The sequence below is a fragment of the Barbus barbus genome (genome assembly GCF_936440315.1).
Source record: "Barbus barbus genome assembly, chromosome: 17".
NCBI lineage: Eukaryota > Metazoa > Chordata > Actinopteri > Cypriniformes > Cyprinidae > Barbus > Barbus barbus.
Genome location: NC_136745.1, coordinates 20254041 through 20271784, shown reverse-complemented (window position 1 = coordinate 20271784; position 17744 = coordinate 20254041). Strand labels below are relative to the sequence as shown.

Sequence of the window (17744 nt, the reverse complement as noted above, 5' to 3'; positions counted from 1 at the left end):
ATGTATTGGAGTAACTGAAAATAAGCAGACTGGATCTGAAAAGTTTTATCTCTGCTCTCTTTGAGATTTTTGTTTCTTCGCATATGGTAAATATGACATTTTACTTACAGTCAATTGTTTACTTTGAAGCTGTGCCATAGACAGACTACCTGGCATTGCAAATATTTAATCCTATGATGTCTGGACTCTGCACCCCCAAACACCACATACTAAAATAAGCCTTGGAAAACAGATTTCAAATGCACAACAACATGTGACTTTCAGTTCATATTAGCTCGTTTGTACACTGGTATTCCTTCCTTTTAAGTTGCTAATACTTATAAATACTTTATAAACAGTTGGCCTTTCAATAATGTTCAAAACACTGAGTGAATGGATTTATTATGAATTAACATTAACTTAGATCAATAAATTCTGTACATATACTAGATTTACTAAATACTTGAATTATGCTGGTTTTTGTCAGCGATCAATGTCCTTTTGTAAAGCTTGCATCGTGTTTGACAAAGAAGCATGAGCAACATAAAATCCATTAGCCTATATGCCCACTGTGTAAGCCTACTGTAGAACCCAAAGTTACTTTTTTATTGATTTTTCTTGTTTGAGTGCTTGTTAAACATTTCCTGTTAATCAGGTCACATGTTTGGGTCTTGTGGGGTTTATGATAAAAACAGAAGCATTACTAACAGCAGCAAAGTCTAAACTGCAGCTGGTTAGTATTATTACAGCAGAGTCTTTAGAGCCTGTTTCGTGTGCTGGTTTTTTTCATGATTTCTTAGTTACCTGCTTTTGATTCTCTTACAGCCTATAAACAAAAGAAGACAGCTGGTGGAACAACATATTACTTTGTCAAGAAGAGCAAGGTATGTTGTCACAACACTTATTTTCGTTAATTATTTTCTTAATCTCACAAAAAAAAAAAAATTATATATATATATATATATATATATATATATATATATATATATAGTTTATGTGTTGCTCACCAGATAATGGGGATTCATCACTCTCTAGTGATTCTGCTACTGGTCCTGTGTGCCTCAATGTGCACTTATGGTCAAACAGAAGAAGAAGTCGAACAGCGTTATAAGAAATTCATCAGGCAGCATGTGTTTGGAGCCATGAATGTACAGAGATGTGACAGTGAGATCCGTACGAGACGCATCACGGAGTCCCAAAATGACAACAGCTGTAAAGAAGTCAACACCTTCATACTAGCAAATAACAAACAAGTTAAAGCAGTTTGTACCGGAGGAGGTACTCGGCTCCCTGAAAACAGAGACTTGTATATGAGCAACAAGCCATTTCCTGTAGTTACATGTACATTAATCAGCGGGGAGAGACACCCCAGATGTGCATACAGAGGACACAAGTCCACTCGAAAGATTGTTGTGGGGTGTGCAGGCGACAGGCCAACACATTATGATGAAGGTGTCATCGTATAGATATCAGCTGAACATAGTCTCACATAGCTTAAAATTAATTTACTCTTCATTAGTTGTTGTTTTTTTTTTGTTATTTTACTGTTGATTATGTCAATAAATAAACTCACAATCAGATAATTCTTAGATATTAATGTGCAATAGCTCATACATTGTGCAATAATCAATCTATAAAGAAAAACATTTTTGACAATTGTTTTGATGTTTAATTCATTCTAGTAAAGCACAACTATTAACTCATTTTATATTATGAGAAGCATATGCATTAATAAATTGATTTGAATTTTTTCTCCTCAGAGCAGACAATTTATGTTCATTTTATGAATGAAATTAAATAAAGTCAAATGTTTTCTTTGATTGTAATAGTGTATTCTTTTAGCTAAGTTAATATTTTTACTTCTTGTCTGTAAAAGAAAAGAAAAGAAAAGAAAAACATGAATAAAAGTCCTCTGCTTGCAGCATTACCCTTATCTCCCTGCCTGTCTTTCGTCTCAAAGCTGTGGGTTTTTAAAGTTGACTGCACAATGTGCACATACAACAATCACACATACTGTCACTGAACTAGGGTAGCATGTCTGTAGACACCCGTTTAGTGATTCCTGCTTCTTTAAAATCAAGAAACAAAAATGAAATGACTAAATATACAAAAAAAAATAGAAAACATCCTGTGGTTAATTTTAAGACATTTTTTTTCTGTGATTTAGAATATGCTCCCTTTCGTGAGCAATAAATTAAATCCAGTCCATTTGCCATTTATCCGCGTCTTTTATTTTGTAACAAAAAAAACACATCTGAACTTCCTGTTTGCGTTTGGAAGACCAACACTGGCTTCACGTCGGATTCAGACCGACAGCTGCCGCTGCTCACCTACAAACTAACCACAAATCCTACTTATGAGCTCGACCGACAACCAGAGGACATAAATGCACCAATTTCAGCTGAACTCTTCTTCATAAAGGTGTTGTTACAGCACTGTCAGGTCTATATCTTTATAAAACAGTGGTGATGTTGCTAACAGCTGATTGCTAGCTAGATCATAACAACTTGAAACAGCAGCCTCTCACATGCTGCTGATGACTGGACGGCTCAGCTCTTTTCAAATCTGAGCCATGGTGCCTCCAAACTACCCCATTTAAAATCATGACATAGATCCTACTAGCCTGCTGTCAGTGCTACAGCCAGTTTGGTGTAGATTAATGTCCATTGTCTGACGTGTTTAGAGGGCTTTTTTCAGCTTTACCTCATTGGGCTGTTGTTTAGTTTTGTGTTTTCTGACCGCTGTTAATATAGTCATTTTTGGATTATGATCGTTTAGATGGATTTACATGTAATGTGAAAGTGACACACTATTTCTTTGTCTCATAGATGTGCAATTGATGTGTTTATTCTTTAGAAAGGAGTGAGTGATGATTGTGTGTTGATGCCCCAATCAAGAGGATCAGGACAGAGGGAGTGAGTTTTATTACCTTCCCTTGGTGGATATCTCACTGCCCTGGACATGATGGGCCCACGGCGCAAGCTCACCAGGACTCATAGTTTGGGGGGAGGAACATTTAGCTCTCTTGGACATGAGGAACCTAAAGACTATATCAACGAGCTCTCACATGAGGTGCTCTGCCACATATTCCGGTCAGTACAACATCCCACCACTAGTTAGTACAGTAGTTAGCAAATGTATTACCAATGCTTTAATTGTCAATCCATTCTTCTAACTGTCTGTCTTAACTATGGTCGCTAAGGTCCCTGCGATTCTGTTCTCAGTTCCAGAGATTTTTGACAGAGCTGTCACAGGTTAACTCAAATTGCAGTGGTTTATAGTTGACTTGAATTATTCATAAGTCCATCTCCCCACAGATACTTACCCATGCAGGACATAATGTGTATGGAGTGTCTGTCACGGAAACTGCGGGAGGCGGTGACTCTGTACTTGCGGGTGGTGAAGGTTGTGGACCTTTGTGCCAGCCGGTGGTGGGAGTACATGCCCTCAGGTAGACAACACTTTTAACACTGAAATTTCAGTTCTGAGATGTTTATAACTAAACCTGGTATGAATTGTATGCCTAAGGGCTTTGAGTTTATAATCAAATCAATTAACATACTCATTAGCTTGACATAGTAAAACACTGACTTAGTTCTGCACAGAATCTGCTCCCGCTCATCAGATTTCTGCCAAATTTTTAAGTTTTCACATCCCTCTACCCTGCATATTTGTATATTAAAAGTTTTGATTAGGCCTACACTGTATTACTCTCAGCTGTTCATGACCAAGCATACCAATATTAACCAAGAATACCAGTAAGTCTCAAGCCTTAAAACACTTGAAAGTTGTTTGAATTGATATGTGTAACTCAGGTTTCACAGACTCCAGTTTCCTCATGCTAATGAAGAAGATGCCTGATTTGGAGCAGCTGTATGGCCTTCATCCACGTTACCTAGAGAGAAGGAGAGTCCGAGGTTACGAGGCCTTCAGTATTCCTGGTGTCTTGGAGGCTCTACAGGCCTGTCCCAACCTTATAGTGAGTATATGACACACATGAGATTGTTGTTGTTTCAGTTTATAAAAATGTTTGTCAGCCTGTTTTCAACTGCATTTGAAAATAAGGACATTATCTGCTCTTACAGGGTGTGGAGACCTCACATTTGGAGCTGGTGGAGGCGATATGGAACTACATGCCTCAGGTTCACATTCTAGGGAAGTTCAGGAACCGAAATGGGGCCTTTCCTATTCCCTCAGAGAACAAACTCACTATTCCAGCTGCAGCTAAAATCCAGACCCTCCATCTTGTCGGTGAGTTTTAGATTGCTTCCACTGTGCAAACTGTTTTCCACATCATCTTGTCACAAACCTTTCTGCTTTTTCTTTCCTATAGGTGTCAATGTGCCGGAGATCCCCTGTCTGTCCATGCTCAGGCATCTGTACCTGAAATGGGTGCGCCTCACTAAGCCTCAGCCCTTCAAAGACTTTCTCTGTGTGAATTTGCGTACGTTCGTCATGAGGAACTGCGCCGGTCCCACTAATTCTTTGAAATATGTGCCTCTTGTCACCGGTCTGGCCTCTGCCCGCAACCTAGAGCAGCTGGAGCTTGTGAGGGTGCCCTTTTTAGGGGGACTGATTCAGCATGTTGTGGAGGATAGCTGGAGGTCAGGTAAGATGAGCATTTTGTCAGCTCCTTATAAATAGGAATCCTACTAAAACTGCTGAGCGATATACTATAGTGTTTCAAAAGTACAGTCAAAACTTTTTAAAGTTCTTACAATACCTATTTCTCATTGCCTTTGCATGCAATGCCAATATTGTTTTGTGTATGCATTTGGAGCAAGAAAAAAGCATGCAGTCTGTGGCACATTGGCTTAAGTACATCTCTTGTAGGAGGGTTTCGTAATTTGCACACAATTGTATTTGGTGCCTGTAAAAATGCACTTGAAGTGGATCTGGGCTACCTCATCATTACTGCTGCTCGCAGGTAAATCCGGGTTTAAACATTCAAAGAATATGCTGAACTTGCACTGATTCCTTTATAGAATTAGAGATGTTGACAGAATCAACTCTGGTTGTCCAGGTTGCATGAAGTTCGAATCCAGCCTTCCTTAACCAAAGATGGGGTGTTCTCTGCACTGAAGATGGCTGAACTAGAGTTCCCCCAGTTTGAGACTTTGCACCTTGGATATGTTGATGAATTTCTGTTGCAGTGTAAGTCATTGTTATGAAATGTCTGTCATTAATTACTCGCCCTCATCTCGTTCCAAACCTTTTGTTCATCTTCAAAACATATTTTTAATGAAACCTGAGAGATTTCTGTTCCTCTCTTGAATGTCCGTTCCACCAAAATATTCAAGGATCATAAAGTTCATGAAGACTTCATAAAAGTATGTGCCAAGCAAGCACATTTGAGCATGCATTTACCATATTTAATCTCTTCTATGCATGTGTGTTGACCAATGTTTATGTCTCTTCAGAAGACTTGGATAAAATGAATTCATATGGATTAATGTTTTGATGTCTGACTTTTTAAAGTGTCAAGGTTTTGGTTGAACAGACCTTCAATCGAGGAACAGATATCTTGTATATCTTAGTTTGTTTCGAAGATGAATGACAGTCTTCTAGGTTTGAAACGAGTAAATAATGACAGAATTTAGATTTTTTTGATGAACAAACCCTACATTTACCTGCAATAAAAAATGTTTCACACAGGTAACATGAGCCATGCTGAGTTAGTCAAATACGGTCTTGCGGATGTGATCGAGAATCCAGGAATCATTACAGACATTGGAATGAAGGCTGTTAATGAGGTGTTTACCTCCATCAAGTATCTAGTCATTTATAACTGTCCACATCTTCACAATCCACACAACTGGATCACAGGTAATGGATCCATCTTTATTTATGTATGTATTTCCTGACTTTTCTTTTTTAAATGTACCATTTCTATCAACATTATCTGGAACATCCTTAAAATTTGACAGTTGGTTTTATGCATTTTTAGTACCAATTTTACAGTCTGACTAATTAGTTGCTCTGTTTTAAAGACCACTCCCGTTGGAGTCGTTTGGTGGACCTCACTCTGGTGCGCTGTCATGCTATCAAGCTGGAGTCGTTTAGTCAGTTCATTGAGATGCTTCCCAGCCTGGAATTCATCTCTCTGGACCAGATGTTTCGTGAACCTCCCAAGGTGAGCTGTTAACCCATTAAAACAGAGTTGACGGAGTGATATTCATTCATTATCTAGACACGATCTCTTAGATATTTTACCATCTGTGGTAAACACACAGTTAAGGGTCTTTCCTCTTATCACAATATTTACAGTAATCACAATGTGTGTAATTTTGAACAGTAAAGACATTTACAATATAAATGAAAATATTGTAATAGACTATAGGAGAGGAAGTGTTATGAGGCATGTTAATGTTACTTGTTTATCACAGGGCTGTGCCCGTGTGGGACTCAGTGCAGGCACAGGTATCGGAGTTTCGTCTGCCCTGGTCAGCAATCAGAATTCCAACAATGATAATGACAACAATAACAACAACAATCACCAGAACAATAACGATGCAAATATTCCACCAAATAACAACGACGACCGGGTTGAAGATGTGCCTCAGCAACACCACCGTGGCCCAGAGGGTACATAATATACATTATCATACAAAAGGTTTTAGTTTTTTTTGTTTTTTTATTAATACTTTTATTCAGCAAGTATTCATTAAATTGATCAAAAGTGACAAAGAAAAGTAAAAAAAAAAGAAATCTAATATTGTTCTTCTGAACTTTCTATTCATCGAAAACATCATGGTTTCCACAAAAATATTAAGCGGCACTGTTTTTAACATCATAAGAGGAAGAAGTGTTTCTTGAGCACCAAACATTAAAAATATTAGATTTATGAAGGATCTTGTGACAGTGAAGAATGGAGCAAAGACTGCTGAAAATTCAGTTTTACCATCAAGGGAATTAAGTGGCATTATGAAATATATTCAAATAGAAAAGGTTGTAAATTGTAATACTGTTTCACAAAATTACTGTTTTTACTGTATTTTTGATCAAATCAATGCAGCCTTGGTGCACACAAGAGACTACTTTCACAATTTACCAAAATCTTACTGACCACATACTTTTGAACGATTGTGTACATCTAGTGTGTGATGATTGATTATTTTTTTTATTTATTTTTTAAATCAGAGATTCCTGATGTTGAGGGCATGGTGGCAGACAACATGGAGCCTGAGCCAGTTCTTGTGGCTGCCAATCCAGAGGAAGAGACCCAGGGTTCAAGTCAGACTACTAATCCTTCACTTGAACAGGATGAAGAACAAGCAGGTCTGAAGTAACCATGCAAACAATGCAAAAAGATGGAATACGTATGATGATTAGCCATTAACATTTGTGCTCTTTTTAATTATTTATTTCAGGGCCTAGTGGAGTTCAAACCTCAGTGAAGAAGCAGTCAGTGGTGGTGTCAGACTCAGACAGTGAGGATGAGTACTGTCCAATCAGGACACCAGCTGCTGCCCGCTCTCAAGGCCAGTACCCTGAGCCAGAAGCTCAGGGGAAAAGCAATACAGTTGTGACTCCACATGGTAGTTCACATTTAAAATCTTCATAGACCGTTTCTTAAAAAAGAATAAAAAATCTTACTGACCCCAAACTCTTTAAACTGCTTTAAACGGTCATATTTTCGATCAATATACACAAACTTATTTTTAAACAAAATAGTTTAATTTATACAGTTCATTTGTAACTTATGTGACTTAAGTGGCCAAGTCTATTCAAATATTTTTGGGACAATATAAATTCAGAAATATTTTCCATTTAACTGCACTGACACTATTGGAAGAGAGCAAACTTGATGGCTGACTTATGCCGAAACGCTTGTTGTGCTGTATTCTGACAGGCAAAGGTAAAACTCCACTGCGTAGACGTGGGCCGCAACCTCAGGAGCTCAGCTGTGAGAAAGGCTGTCAGGTGACCAGCGAGCAGATCAAGGCTGACATGAAGGCAGCCACTGAGACGGCTGAGCGTGGGGCCAGAGACAGAAATTGTGGACCTGGGTCTGCTTCAGGCTATGCTGCCGGTAGCTGTGTTTGCTCCATCCGCTGGAGGGAGGACTCGGCCAATCAGGACGACCAGGGTGGGGTGGGTAGAGGAGAGGATGACATGGTGAGGACTCGCTGCACGTGCAGCAGATCTCGTCACAGCTCTGAAAACAGAACTCATGGTGGCCATGGACTGCCAGCAGGGGGCGACAGCCAGAGATCAGAACGTCACAGCCCAGAGCAGAGAGCAGGAGGAGATGAGATGGAGGATGATCCACCCAGGACTCAGGGCTCATCTGAGGGGCACAGTGAGAGGACTGCAGGCCACCATCAAGGATCATCACACAGAAGCCCTACAGATGAGTTTCCCAGGAGACCGGTCACTCGTGCCTGCAGCAGACTTTCCTCTGTGCCCCTGGTGTGTGAGCCAGGTAAGACGAGAGCAGAGCTTCCTCACAGTGGGATGTCAGAGAATCAATTGAGCAATGAAAAAAAAAAAAAGAATTGGCACAATTTGTATAACAATATAACATTTTTATTTGGCTCCACTGTTATACTATATTGACAGTTATATTGCAGTATATTTCCTTGTGTTCATGACATTTAGATAAAGTGCAGCACTTATTTTGATTCCTAGTGAACCTGCAGTGCTAAGAAGAATAGTGCATGTAGGAAATTAGACTTTTTCCTGATGAATGAATGCATGTATAAAGCCACGGACATTGTAGAATGTCTCATATGTGTAGATGCATTTATTTCAGGGATAGTTTTACCTTTTTCAGACTTGCATTTTCATTTCATAGTATAATAGATGACTTTGTAACATATTGAGTGTTGCATTACATACTTGTAATGCTTACATTGTATATTTGGGGTTGGTAAGATTTTTTATTTTATGTTTTTGTAATCTGTGCTCACCAGGGCTTCAGAAATACATTAAAAACAGTAATAGAGTGAAAAAGTATTACAATTTAAAATAGTTTTTTTTTTTTTTTTTTTTTTTAAGCTGAATTACAGAGCTATTACTCTAGACTTAAATGTCACATAATCCTTCAGAAATCATTCTAATATGCTGATTTTGTGCTCAAAAACATTTATTATTATCAGTGTGGAAAATAAAATGTGCTGCTTCATATTTTTCTGGGACAGTGATGATTCTTTAATTAATAGAAAGGAAAAAACAGCATTTATTTTAAATAGAAATCTTTTGTAACATCATAAAAGTCTTTACTGTCACTTGATCCATTTAATCTGTCCTAACTGAATACAGTTATACATTTTTTACTGACCCCCAAGTTTTGAATGGTAGTGTATTTACAGACGCATATACTTTTAAAACCACATTCAAATTTTACTTAAAAGAATATTTCAGCAAAAAAGAAAATTGTCATTATTTATCAACCACATGACTGTCAAGTTTGAAAAAGGGCTCAACAGCATAAAAGTTGTTCAGCTGCCTAATAAAGCAGACTGAAATCTGCTAAAACTGACTGAAATCAATATTGATGAGCACTGAGAATCTTAACATCCCTCTCAGTGTTTGTTTGTGTTTTGTGAGTTTATGTAGCTGTGTTCATAAATTGAACACAGCTACTTCAGATTCATTTTTTAAAGCAAATATTTTCAATGCATTGGCTAAACCATGGAAATCCTGTGAGATTTAAAAGACACAAGGTCCATGGTATGTTACTTTTTTTCTCCTATGACAGTAGGATAGATGAGATTGATTTAACAAAGATGAATTGGACTATCTGTAAGACTTCCATTTAATTTTTCACCACCTTTTGGTATATCCAGAACTACCCAAAGCAAAGCCTCGGGTTGCAGTGAAGAGGAAACGAATGGCCGACAAGTCCACCAGCACCAGTGACCCTGTGACTGAAGATGACCATGTCCAGGTGGGTTCATGGTCTTGTTTCACTCAACTAAATGTTTCTTCAGTGCACTTTCTTATTGTTCAAAATTTCTTATTATTTTTCACATCATACAGGTGCTCAGCCTTAAATCTAAAAACCTTGTGGGAATCACACTTACAAACTGTGGCATAACAGACCTGGTCCTTAAGGAGTGCCCCAAAATGATGTTTGTCCATGGTGAGTTCATAGCAGAACATGTTGACATTGATAATAGGAGTCAAACTGTATCAGATCCTAATGCACAATTTGATTTCTTCCCAAGCGACACGCTGTAGGGTGCTGAAACACTTAATGGTAGAAAGTGCCCCCATAGTAAACCGCTTTGATTACGCACAATGTAAGAAGCTGGACATGGAGCAGGTGCTTGACCAGATATTACGGATGCCACCGGAGAGAAACCGTATCATCTATATGAGGCCTATGCAGCAGGTCAGTGTTATTCTGAATATTGTGTTGGCATAAGACTCACAATTGTCACATCTGATGAAACTCATGAGTATACAGTATTACTATTGATTGCATAAGTGCAACATTCAAAAAAGTATAGAAATGCTTTTCAGTAGAAATGTTTATAAATGTAGCTTATCTTCCCCCAGATTTATAATTAAAACAGGGCGCAACAACAAGAATGGCCCAGGGCCAGTGTAAGGAAGTTTGCTGAGTTTTATGCATTTTAACAGCATTGTTTTAATTGATATGTAATAAAAATAACATTATAATAAATTTGATGTTTTGCATCATGTGCAACTGTTTTCCAGCAAATGTGTGACTTGCATTTATAATTGCTTAATATTTAATTACATTACAGCTTTGTTTTTGAGCCCTTTTAAAGGTTATTTGAGGTATTTAAAGCACAATATTTTACAGTTATGTTCTTTTCAAAATCCAGATTGATTCACTGGCTCTGGAGAAAAAGCTCTTCAGCGGTCCGTATCCATACCATATTGCTATTATCCATGAGTTCAGCAACCCACCCAATGTCAGGAACAAGGTGCGCGTACGTAGCTGGATGGACACCATTGCCAATATTAGCCAGTGAGTGGTCTACATTCCCCATAATACAGGACTCATAAAACTGCATCAGTAATAAGAATATTTCCGTTTTAACAGATTCTGATATACACCAAGAATAAAAGAATTGTTCAGCGTTTTAGTGTTTATCATCTTAATGATGCTACAATGTCTAATCTCATTACACTTTGATTCTGCAAATAATGCCAGATTTCCAAATGGCTATCTTTCCAAATCTGATTCCTGCTTTGTCCACCAGATGGCACTATTATTATTTTTTTTTTATCATGGTAGACCCAAAAACTCACAAGCTGTGTTTTTATCCTTTCACAAGAGAACTCATCAAGTATGAATTCTTTCCGGAGGCCACACGGACGGAAGAGGATGTAAAGAAGTATCCCAGCTATCCCTGGGGCCGAGACATCTACACTTTAGAGGGTGAGAGGAAACAGATCAGGGTCCTTTGAGACTAACTCCAAGTTCCCCTCACTTCCTCTGGAAACACAGTTATACGTTTAGTATGTGTGAGAGAGAGGAGAGAGAAATTTACAGTTGTATTTACATTTCCCAAATCCCTTCCACAAACTTAATCATCTTAATGGGTGAGAAAAGTTGCAGACTCCCATAATGTCGAAGCTGCCCATGAATGTTTACAAGATCCTTTTCAGTTTTAAAGGAATAAAAAAATTATGGCATTCAATCTTTCCCACACTCTCCCTGTTCTTTAGGAGTTGTTGATGGGGCGCCGTATTCAATGATCACAGATTTCCCGTGGCTTCGCTCGTTACGCACAGCAGAGCCCAACAGTTACGCCCGATACGACTTTGAGGATGAGGAAAGTAGTAAGTAACTCACTGTCCATCATGAAATTACAAAGTTCAGGTGTTAATATTCAGATACAGATGCATCATAGCAACTATAGCACAATATTATTTGCACCATGTTATTTTTCCACCTTTTTTTATTTTGATTATACAATTACATGAATTATATAATATAAGTTTGAGCTTGATTAGATTGTTTAATGTTTTTGAAAGAAGCCTCTTTTGTCTCTTTTTTTTAAACCAGTCTCTCTCTCACACTCTCTGAAATGTTCCTCTCTGTCAGCCACTATTTATGCGCCACGGCGTAAGGGACAGCTCTCGGCCGACATCTGCATGGAGACCATCGGTGAGGAGATCTCAGAGCAACGGCAGAGACGTAGGGGTGTTTTCCAGCGTGTGGTGGTCGTCTTCATCCACTACTGCGACGTGCGGGGGGAACCGGTGGATGATGACTACATCTAGAACAATCACTGTTCAGCCGGAGGGCCTGGAAAGAGGTGTGCAGAGCTCTTCAACTCTCTGCCAGGCTCTGACCACCAAGAGGCATGTTGGATGCATCCTCAGTGTGGAATACCGAGGCATTTCCAGTTGCCTTTATCTCTGAGTTGACTTGAAACAGAGTGATCGCTTTCAATCAGCCATTGTCTGTTTGTGAGTTCATTCTAGACTAATGAACTGTAGAGTAATGGTGTCACCAGGCTGCTTTGCTTGTGTTCATTACATGAAGGATGAATGGCAGCCCTTCCAGGGAGCGACAGCACACTTACTGTAAAGAGGGGGATGGTGTCAGCAGTTGTTTTTGTTGCTGCAGTTGCACACATGGGAAAAGACATGCAGAGCTATGACAGGTGGCATATGAAATCACTTGTTTGGTTTTTGTTGGAGACAGAAGTATTGTTCCTGGTAGATTTTAGTTTTTTTGCCCACTTGGGAAGATTTGAAGGTGTGTATATTTTATTTTTCTCTCACCTTTTCTCCTGAAGTTGGGTTGTTTGTTTTTCACTATTGATGGTGCTGTAAGTCAGTTTAACCCAGAACCCGGTGAAGAGATGAAATGTTTCTTGGCCCATGAGAGGAACATGGCAGGATCTGTGACCAAGTGTTGCTCGTTTTCCTCTCTGTGATCTTCATAGAGCTAAAAAATTGTGGAACAAAGAAAAGCTGAGAGAGTTTTATGCACAAATGTTTTTTTTTTAGTCTTTTCCCCTTAGTTAAACCCACTTTTTTATGGAACTGAGGTAGAATAGTAAAGAGGAAGCACAGTGGATAAAGTTGCAGGCATATCCCTTATTCATCCTCCGATGACTTGACACACATGCTCTTTTCCTCACAAACCCGCTCTCTTCATATTGTGAAGCATCTTCAGATTTGGCCTTTTGCTATTAACTTTATAATCAACACCAGAGGCAATAGAGTCAGCATTACTGTTTCTGGATGATTTTGTTCTTCCTCCTCGCCTAATCCTTCACATACTTGCTTAGTTGCATTATGCAAAAAACTTTAAATACACAATGTGTCTTAACTGCCTACTTGGTGCAGATTAGAGTTCACCAGTTTGTGTTTATGAATGGTTAGGAATCTAGTGCAATTAGAAGAGGACTGAGAGTCCAGGACCTGTTAATGCATGAAAACCCCCATCTCGCTGCTGTACTTCGTGCTTTTCTAGGTGACCCACTCTGCCATGTTCAAAAGCCAAGAAACTCAATGGATTGAATCTGCACCCATGCTGAGCACCACAGAAACTTGTGTACAAAGTTTGTGTACAGATGTTCTAAATGATTTGTTTTATATGTTTATATAAAAGAATAAATATTTCACTAAGACGTTGTCTTGACTGTTGTTGTTTTTTTCTCTTATAATTAATCTATTATAATCTTTATATTATATATTATACAATACACACTACTTATACCATATATATTCAGTTTATTATAAGCATGCACTGCAGTTATTGATATTAAAGGGACTTTGAACATTAAAGTGCACTAATGTGGAGACTAATAGCTATCGTTATCGTTTAAAAAAAAAAAAAAAAAGTTGACCCTGTAATAATATAGCTTTTTTTATTATATCTACTTATTTTCCTTTTCATTTATTATAAAAATAATAACCCTTTTAACACTAGCTCTCACTATTCTATTTCTATTCTATCTACTTTTATATTTTTTATTTATTATAAAAACCCACAGCCCTTACATATTGTTGCTCTTTTATTTGTTTGATTGCTTCTATTGTCCTCATTTGTATGTCACATTGGATAAGCACATCTGCTAAATGATTAAATACAAGTGTTATATAGGCTAAATGTTCCAGACATATTAGGGCTTTTCACACTTGAAATTGTTAACCCTGGGTCATCCTAAACCCCGGATAAATGGAATCCTGGGTTATCTGTAATCACGTTTCACACTGCTCATACATGTTCCGGAGCAGAGTTTCATAACCCCGGGTAAAAAGCGGTGCCAACACTGCTTTCAAATTGCAGGTGTGAAACATTTCTTTACCCGGGGTTAAAAGCGGTGTTTAGAACGACGATAACCCGGGGTTAAGTGCAGTGTGAAAAGCCCTATTGAATCGTTCACTCAGTCCATTTGTTAAAAAATGCAGATAAATGAGTCATTGAATCACCCAGTCAGCCGATAATCAATGAATTTGTTCAAAATGCGGACACATTCAGGATGGAAACAGTATAGTGCTGTGTAAGCACTTGATAGTAACTTGTATGTTTAACTGTGTAATTCATAAAAAGTATAATTTTGCAATTTTTTGCTGTTTGTCTGAAAGTCAACACTGCTCTTATTCCTCAGCCCCTTTATAATTATTTTTCTATTCCACCATACTTTTACAGAGAGCTGCATGTGTTTATGCGCGCAAAGTAGCAGTCAGCTTCTCAATTAGTCTGCGATTATAGTGTAACAGTCCCACATGCCAACAGTACAGCAGACGTGTGCATGTAAAATCCATTTTCATACTCAAAAATGGGCTGCGTTCAATAACCCACAAGACAAGAGAGTGTAAATGACCCTTTCTGGATTTAGTCCTGTCACATTGTTTACAATGTGTCACTGACACCACAAAGGTGTTTAATGTTTCAGGTCATTTGTCACTTAACACTGTATAAGCAGGAAGAGGAGAGATTTGTGGTTCGAGCAGAACCCCTCCTGTACTCAGTTCCTGTCTGAGGGGGCTGGCCAAACCTGCAACATTTCCAAATGAAATCCAGCCAGTTTCCTTTTTCCTTGTAGGACACAGTAACATGTTAATCGGTTTCGGCTGTCTTGAGCCAAACACGTGAAGAAGTAAACACAAGCGTGTGGTTTGTTGTTGTTTTGTTCTTTATGGAGAAACAAGGTTTAATGTATAAACCTTCCACCAATCCACCATGACATCTACAGTTAGATAATATATGATTTTTGTATTTTTCATTATCAAAAAATTGTTGTGTATACGTATGTATATTTCCTATATAATCCATCATTTTTATTTTTATTGTCATTCTAAAAGCTTAATAGGGTTGCAGGGTTGCTTTCCCTCATTAAAACTGTTAAGTACACAGTCTTGTACCTTTGTCTTTATGTACTTTTAGCTTCAACTCAAAGCAAGTAATATTGTGATTAACCTCAAAGCTAAGACTTTTAAAATCCCTATGAAAAAAATGATTAAATAAATTTCCGGAACCAGAAATTGCAGTTGAAGAACAATATGGCACATTGCAACATAATCAGGTCAGTCATCTTATTCTCGGATACAACTTATAACTACTTATTTACATATATCTAAATCTTAAAATGTTTTTAAATTTATAATCATTGACTATAAATTCAAATTTATAAAGCTCCATTTAAAGTATTTTTTTTATTTTTATCTTAGTTAATCTTCTGTCTGGAAACACTTTTACTTTTGTCAGCTTGCACTTTGAGTTGTCTCTTGTTGTTCACGGTTCATGTAAACATAATTTCCTCTCTTTGAGGCCCTCCAGAGCCACTTACTCTGCTCTATTATATTGTTAGAAAATAATCCTCACAAAACAGGCCGCTTCAGACAAGCATCATTTGTACACTGTGCGTACATCGATCATCTGTGCATGGATTGACTGCATGAATCAATGCAGTCAGGTTGCAGCTGGTCTCATCGAGTCTAATTTCCTGATGGTGTTTTTCCTCCTTTGTCCCATTCCAGCTAATTAAACTCCAAGGAGTTTTTTTTTTCCAGCATTATTTGTTTTCCAGCCCCTCACATTCCTTCTCCTTCCACGGTTAAGGGCAAAAGATGCAAGTGGTTGGTGACGCAATACATTCTCAAAGGGAGGACAAACATCTTAGGGGTTAATGCACCATGTTGAAATGTTAAGAGTCAAAGCCTTATAAAGAGAAAAAACTCATCCGAGCTGAAAGCTTTATCATCTTCAGAGTGTTGGCAGATAGTTTTCAGAGAACAAGGAAGTGTAGCTAAGCTAGTCTTTATTTAAATACAGGCCAGACATGAATGTACAGTGGAATAAAAGTCACAATAAAAAGCTGCCATTTCCATTTAAATCAGGAAATGCACAAAAAGTTTTAGGATTTTGAGTCGTTTAAAATAAATAAAAGTAATGACGTAAAATGAAGAGATATTTAGCATTCGTGTTTAGGGCCTGAGAGATCCCAAGGCCTTTTCAATAGCTTAAAACAACAACGACACTGAAATATGCTGAATGCGTTTCACTTTTCCTAATCTTCTGACAACTGCTTCAACAACATTTCAATTTGATTATGTGCTTAAATAGCTTCCATAAAAATGTTTATATGATGCTTAAATCTCATTTTAATTCAACACCTCAGCTACTGTTTTGACTCATTTCATCTCCATGGGAATTTTTATAATGTATACACATATTTTCTAGGGTGGAATCTGTAAGTAAATCAAAAAATGGTTGTGATCAATTCTATAGTGCATTTCTGTCAGTTGCATTAATATGATATGGGGTAAAAAAGTATTAAATTTATTTATATTTATCTAAAATCTTATTTTTCTCATTAGATCCTTAAAATTAATTAAATTGTAAAAATATATATATATATTTGTAAAAAGTAGGTTATTTTACAGTAGGTTACATTACTTAAAAGGATAGTTCCCCAAAAATAAAAATTGTGTCATTAATTACTCACCCCATCGTGTCCTTCCAAACCTGTAAGACCTTTGTTCATCATTGTAACACAAATTTGGATATTTTTTCTAAATGCTTTCTGACCCTGCATAGACAGCACCGGAACTGACTACGGAAAGGTAGTAAGGACATCATTAAAACAGTCCATGTGACATCATGTTCAACCGTAATGTTATGAGGCTGCAAGAATAGCACTTTTTGTGCACAAAGAAAACAATTCCTTCGTTTCCGCATCAGTCTTTGATGCATGTTCACAAAAAAGTATTCTTGTAGCTTCATAACATTGCAGTTGAACATGATGTCACATGGACTATTTTAATGATGTCCTTACTACCTTTCTGGGCCTTGAACATGATATGCAGGGTCTGAAAACGCTCCGATTTCAAAAATATTTTAATTTGTGTTCCAATCATGAACGAAGGTCTTACAGCTTTGGAACAACATGAGGGTGAGCAATTAATAAAATAATTTTCATTTTTTGGTGAACTATCCCTTTAATATGCTGCTTCAGTGCAAATAAATGTATTTTCACAAGTGGTCTTAGACTTTTGAATCCACTGTACAAAGAAACCTGTATGATCCAGTGGTGTCAGATGTAGTGTAAACAGTGCTGCAGGACTACATGTAAAGAATGAGAACACCCCACTGGTCTCCATCAAACACAGAGTACAGCTCCAGCTGTCAGGCACTGGGGATCTATTGTTCTCATGTGCGCATGGCTTTTGTCATTTACCTCCCTGGCTACGTCCTAAAGGATGTGCTGAACCTGTGAAGGAACCTCTGGTGGATGTAAGTACAACCAGATGTGACAGGCCAGTTAAATTAAACACCTTGGCCGGCTCTCTTCCTTCAGGGCATGTGAAGGTAAAGCAAA

General features: G+C 37.8%; 1 protein-coding gene and 1 long non-coding RNA gene across 2 annotated transcripts; both read left to right on the top strand.

The window, feature by feature from the left end:
* The first annotated feature begins 653 nt into the window (after positions 1 to 653).
* LOC306883716 lies at positions 654 to 1133 on the top strand. The gene is made up of 3 exons (XR_013785379.1): positions 654 to 712; positions 805 to 863; positions 971 to 1133. It is a non-coding gene; the product is annotated as an uncharacterized lncRNA (long non-coding RNA).
* Positions 1134 to 2231: 1098 nt separating this feature from the next.
* On the top strand, positions 2232 to 13552 carry LOC306883475 (F-box only protein 38-like). Its single transcript, XM_079438760.1, has 21 exons — positions 2232 to 2400; positions 2836 to 3071; positions 3297 to 3430; positions 3795 to 3958; positions 4065 to 4230; positions 4313 to 4588; positions 4813 to 4906; positions 5003 to 5133; positions 5635 to 5805; positions 5970 to 6112; positions 6366 to 6564; positions 7120 to 7257; positions 7350 to 7517; positions 7832 to 8404; positions 9771 to 9871; positions 9964 to 10066; positions 10152 to 10318; positions 10779 to 10924; positions 11235 to 11338; positions 11629 to 11742; positions 12008 to 13552. Exons 2-21 carry the CDS (start codon positions 2941 to 2943, stop codon positions 12184 to 12186), a joined length of 3402 nt encoding a protein of 1133 aa, XP_079294886.1. The 5' UTR covers positions 2232 to 2400; positions 2836 to 2940; the 3' UTR covers positions 12187 to 13552.
* The last annotated feature ends 4192 nt before the right edge of the window (positions 13553 to 17744 follow it).